Genomic DNA, 6,134 nt, shown 5'->3' with positions numbered 1-6,134 from the left:
ACTCCCAACCTGGAATCAATCTATCCTCGACCATTCTACTGCAACATCACCTCTATACTTGGAGACACACGGGCCCTGACATACGCCCGACATCCTCGCTCTGAAACGCGCGCAATATCATACTTGATCCAGTGTGGCGTATGTGGATCAGAACTTGAGAATTGAAGCAGCGTCATCCTCTGGAGGCACTCATCGGTCATACTCTCTGTGCAGTATTTGTATGGCCTTGCGCGGACTCTTGTCGCATACACCTTTGATCACATCTCGAGGTACTCTCGGCCGGCTGCTTCGCAAATCACACCTTTCGCTTTGCCGTGGCTTTTGATGCACCCTCGACCGATACAGCGACAGAACCGTGCTCGTTGGAGCTATGCCAGTAGCTGTCGACCAGATGACATCGACAGCAAACTCACAAAGCACCATGGACGCAAATGATAAGAAGCGCAATAAGTTGGGATATCATCGAACCTCTGTCGCATGTGGTCAGTAATATATCCCACGCACCCATCGCCTGTTTGCTTGTCGCCTTTCTCTCCTCGTTTTCGAAGTGCGAAACTCTGTCGATCAGGAGGAAATAAACAAGCCATCGTTTCGGGAACGGGGTATTCACATGTGACCATGTTACTTATACCTTTACAGTGCACTGTCGACGACGAAAGATCCGATGTCTTGTAGCGCCAGATGATACGGAAGGACGATGTGAAAACTGCATTCGCTTGCGAAAGGACTGTCAGTTTTTTCCAGTGGACCAGCAACCACCGATTGAAAAGAAATCACGACCAAGCTCGAGATTGGAGACACCCTCAACCGAGCGCTCAAACACCACGCCAATTGCTTCCTCTCCGACTAATTTGATGCCCGACCCCGCCGAGACTTTCTACCCATACCAGCCTATGCCGATGAACGCCTCGTCTGTGCAGGACATGTCAACGTACAACGTCGGAATGGTTCAAGCCAACATGAGTCTAACACCAGGTAGGTTTATGTCATCCAGACTTCTCTGCACTGCAATCCAGGTTCATTCGTTGACTAACTGATCTGAACTAGATCGACCTATGGGACCAGGAGACTTTGCTGGCCATCAACCAATGGACACGGGGGTCTCGTGGGACGAATTTACGACAATAGCGGACCCGCAACTGTTGAATACGATGGCAGCCGGGAAAGGTCATATGATGAATATGTCACCCAACTTATGGAATCCCGGGACCATACACTCAGGCCTACCACCCGCTTCACCGATATCTGCAGCATCTTCAATGGGAGGCCAGACACAGCCTATGAGCCAGACGGCATACGCTATGCAGCCAGATGGAACAGTTTGGCAGGTCCCGCCGCCACCACCACGAACCATGAGCTATCCTGGACAGGAAATGGGATCATCATACCCTAATCAATTTCACCCACAACTGCCCCCGGAGCTCAAACGGAGAATGACCACACCCGCACAATCTCTGTCTGCCACGAGTGCCATGGGCCCACACGGCTCGCCAGGCACACCTGAGATGCATACACCAGGATCGGTTTCATACCCACCAGGAATGAGCTACCCGCAATGGCAGGATATGAGTGCCATGTCTGGAATGAGCGTGGTGCCATATCCTATGTACTCTGGCGACACAGTTCCACAACACGCATACCCGCCTAATCCTGCTCCTATGGGACACCCCGGAGGCCCGTCAAAGCCATGAATATTTTCATTCCTTTCTTCGGCATATTCTACCTCCCTCCCACGCCTACCTTTTTTTTCGCATTTATTCGAGTCCAAGTTCCCTCACGTTGCACATCACATTCCTAGACAGCCTGTTTCATTTCTAATACCCCGCGGGACGTACACATACTTTTTACCCCCAATTGGCATTTCATCTATTTTCACCTCATCCTCATATACCGTGGCGGGTCTGCTTTGCAGCTGGTCATTAGCGGGCGCAAGGGTTTTCGGGTGGCTTTTTTACTATGATTTCTTGTCTCTTCCTTTTCTATCATGGCTTCGTCCCACCTTTTCATTTTCTATCCATTTCCTCGGGCTCTTTCTACCCGGTCTGTTTTTGCGTGCTTTTCTCTATCTCATCTGGTGGCATTTTACCCCCGGTTGTATGCGGTATGTTTGTTTCTGGCCGGTGGTTGTCTGGATTGGAGTGTGATTTCACCTCATATGTTGGAGCTTTTCTTTGGGCCATCGATATAGACTTCCTTTTCTCTTCGTTTCCTTTGGACAATTTATGTGTAATCTCCTCAATACATGATACCCTTCTGATCTCTGTCGCTCCTGTGTCATTAGGAAGATGCAACTCCTGCATGCGGGAGAGATGTCGGCCAGCTCAACGACCAATAGAATTAACGGTTGAGGGGTTGATACGATCTTATTTTCTCTGGGTCTTTAATAAGGCATATGCTGGAAATGCATAATTCATTTATACGTATTGCACAATAATTGCATTGCATAGTTATCTATATTTTATCGTAAGACTCAGCCTTCTCTCCAGAGTTCTTACTTGTCTATCCTCAATGTACTATAAGAGCCTACCTGTACTATGAGCTTCCTGTTTCTTGCTTACAGAAGTATGCATGTATGGTGCACCCTTGCTATGTCAAAGGTTCATTGTAGGTCACACAATCGTAGTACGGAGTACTCCCTCCGTACGAAGAATCTCGCTTGAGTCGATTATTTGTGGCAAAGCTAAGACAAAACTGAGAGTAGTGATGCATAATACTTCGCATACAAAGTTAACACGTCATGACTTCTGACTTCTTTCTCGAAGTTCCATTGGCCCGGGGTCCGTCAAATCCGCACACAAAAGTCAAGTCGGGTTATTGGCTCGCGAGAGAAGCCAATCAAATACTCGACACTCGTCAATAGTATCGCGTCTGGGGGGACAATTTATATCTCTGAACACACAAATATGCCAAGGCCATCCGAGTTCGTGATAACAAATCCTGACACAGATAGATAGGCAGATAGATAATAAGCAGATAGAAAACTGGGAGAAGTTCTGATAACAAATAGCCAGCATTGATTTGTACGTCAATGACCTCGCGAATGCGACTTGATAGGACACTTGCATGAAGATAGGATAAAGAAGAGATTGGCAAGATAAACCAGAGCATTCGGATTGTCATGTTTGAATTTTCCCTTGCGTGATCTGTTAATGGCGTCGCGTCAGTGTTGATATGCCAGATTGCACCAATAATCCCATATCTGCGCGAGATGTAACCGGAAACCTAAGATTGAAGATCGGTCACATCAGAGATATACATACATAGTCATTATCTCACAGACAAGAGTTGACGTAGGAGATAAGGGTCGATTGTCCATTTACGGCATAGCAAATTAACGCCCTAGATCCGCATTGGAGGATCCCCCGGAGATCGATATGAAGTAAGACTCTGGGGTTGAAATCTGGAGATAGCAGAGTCACAGCATGGCGGTGTACAACATAGGTGATAGATCCAATGATAACGCATTATTGTGTCAGGAAGGGGCCTTATCTCCCTCTGCACGTTTGAATTTTCTTTGGAGATACCTAGGATTCTCCCTGTTGGTTGCGATATCAGTGAGCGCATTTTTGGCCCCTTAGGTAGCGTCACGTCTTATCGAGACGGGCTTGGTAGATAACCACACGGCATGGCGTCAATGTTCTTGGGTTGTTGAGTACAACGTATATATAGTGCACTGTCCCTCGGGGTTTCCTTTTGACTTCGGCTTCACTTCGGTGTCAACTCGGCCAACTCGGCCAAATTCAACCAACTCGGTCACCTCGGTCAACTCGGTCGGTCAACTCAACTATGTCAAACCATCCCATGTCCGTTCACTCAAAAAGGAACCCATGTTTAGTCTCCTTGTGTCTCCACGCTTTTGGCCCCTAGGTAAACGCTTCTATATGGAATCAGTCAAATGCCTCAACCTTCCTAAAGATTTTCTCGCGTAACCGCAAGAACCGCACAGAAAAAAAAAAACACCGATGTGGGAGAAGACCGCCAAAGTACAGAGTCAGATTGGCGTCGCGGGCTGAATGTGCAGGACGCCACGGCCCACCTCCCCAGTGCCTCGAGAGCAATAATTGCCCAATGCTTTCCCCCGCGACATACATCTCCGGGTTGGTCCGGGTGCCTGAGACATGACTGTGCTTTCCCCCACTCACATCCCCGATCCAAAATGGATTTGACAATATGATTAGAAACATGTATGACCTGAAGGTCATGTACTTTATGCTAACAAGAAGAGATAAGGTCCAAAAGTTCCACCGATCTGCATTCCCTCGAGATGACCATGGTTAATTACATTCTAATTACATTCCTATCAGAACCTTCTTATCTCGGATTCCCCGACTTGAGGTGGGTCGTGGGGCCAAAAAAAAGAGTAGGACTCCACGGCATATTGGAGCTGATTACTCTGAAGGTGCCATTGGATGGAAAAACATCGTCTTGTTTAGGCCTCGCGTGCCTCCGTATCCCGATCCGGGTTCCCGTCTCCACATGATTTGAGTCGACCAGGCTCCGGGGACGTTTGATATCAAATTGACACGGAATTCTGAGATCGACTCTTGAACCCACGAGGATGGCCGGAGTTGTACCATAACCCCGACTTGTTAGTGCCGCGGCGGTGGCAAACTCATGGAAAGAGAAGGAAGAAAAGCAGGGATATTAACCGGTACGGAGGTCCGCCTCAAGATCCCCCGTGAAGGCGGAAAACAGAAACGAAGAACGTTGATTTGCGAAGTTGTCGGTTGCCTTCTTGGTACTCCGTACTTTACCTCGGATGGGGCGAACGTCGGGGAAATTCCGTGACAGGCCGTCCTGTATATCTTCTCCGTACACGGGTGGTACCGTTCTCGGGTAATATAGGGATATCTTTCTGAGCCTCTCGGTGAGTCTTGACTTCCGTAGGTGGGATTTGATTGCTTCTATATTCTATTTGATATGGCCTATTATGGATTATGTGCGAGATATGACAAAATCGGTTGGAAGCTGTGAAAAGCAGTCCGAATTCGCTTCTTATTACCAAGAGAAAAACGAACAAGACTTGTAGAACGTGCCTTATCTTTTGAGGGCCCATCCGTTACTCCGTTTACTATTCCGCCCCGCTGCGCTAAGAGCATGGACTATAAACCTCGATATTAAAACATCTGATCGTGCTTTTGTTCCTGCGGTTTCTTCACGGGTAGCCCGAGAGCTACTTCGTTTGTCTCAAACTGTCCTGTAGTCTACAATATCCCATAGAACAAGAGACTGAGAGATCGAGAGCGGATGCGTTTGTTCGCTTTCATCCCACGAGACCTCTTTGACTGGACCGGGTGGTGTACTCCACCATTAACGAACAGTACCCACTTATCCTGCATCTGGACTCATTCCGGGGACGCTAAGGAACATGATGTTTTGGGAGTGCCATATTTCTCCTCAAGCTTGTCCGATTCCAACTAGCCATAGGAATTGATAGTACCTGCGTTTGGACCGGTCCCGACTCACAGGAGCGGGCAAGGTACATTAGTTTCAATTTTAGTACGGAGCTTGCGACCACTCGGGCCGATGATTATTCAAGATGCCGGTCACATCTATAGTTAAACTTGGTCAACAATACGGAGTACCCATGTCAGAAGGTATGCCGAGTATGCAGAGAAAGAAACGATGACCTTCTAGATCCCGAAGTACTCCATATCTCCATACTTGATTGGGGGAAAGGTCTCAATCGGTCTTATACGTCGCAGTATATGCAGGCGGAAAAAAAGAAAGAAAAAAAAGTAATCGGCTTTGAAGAAGACGGGAGTGGCACATCCAAATCATGGCAATCGAGCGAAGCGCCGTAAATCGGTCATTTCCCCGTGACAACAGTAATACTAGTATGTCAAATTACATATAGATTACATAGATTACAAGTTACTTCTTGTTCAGCGTCACTCTAGGCCCTCTTTTGACATCATATTCTTCTTCTTTTCCTCTTTTCTTGACTTTATTTCTGTTCAGTTTTATTTCAATATCTTCAATCCTGAAGTACGTCTGATTCTAACTCATACCTGGTTATTGTCATTGCGTGGTCGGCAGTAAAACCAACTGCCCTCCGTTTCCCCATCTTCCCACACGTTTCCCTTCTCTCCTCCCTCTCCATCTTTCATCTTTCACCTCTCTCCATTCTCCGT

At 47.5% G+C, this 6,134-nt stretch overlaps 1 protein-coding gene across 1 annotated transcript; it reads left to right on the top strand.

Annotated features, from left to right (window-relative positions):
- Positions 1–370: 370 nt before the first annotated feature.
- N7518_008098 (putative C6 finger domain protein) lies at positions 371–1,691 on the top strand (the record flags this gene model as incomplete). Its single annotated transcript, XM_057189025.1, has 3 exons — positions 371–482; positions 640–975; positions 1,048–1,691. The coding sequence occupies 3 exons, from the start codon at positions 371–373 to the stop codon at positions 1,689–1,691; spliced, it is 1,092 nt and encodes a 363-aa protein (XP_057040728.1).
- Between the last annotated feature and the right edge of the window lie 4,443 nt (positions 1,692–6,134).

This window comes from Penicillium psychrosexuale (assembly GCF_028828465.1).
Source record: "Penicillium psychrosexuale strain IBT 29551 chromosome Unknown utg000004l, whole genome shotgun sequence".
Taxonomy (NCBI): Eukaryota; Fungi; Ascomycota; class Eurotiomycetes; order Eurotiales; family Aspergillaceae; genus Penicillium; species Penicillium psychrosexuale.
Note: the sequence above shows the minus strand (reverse complement) of the source record. Positions and strands in the feature narration are given on the sequence as shown.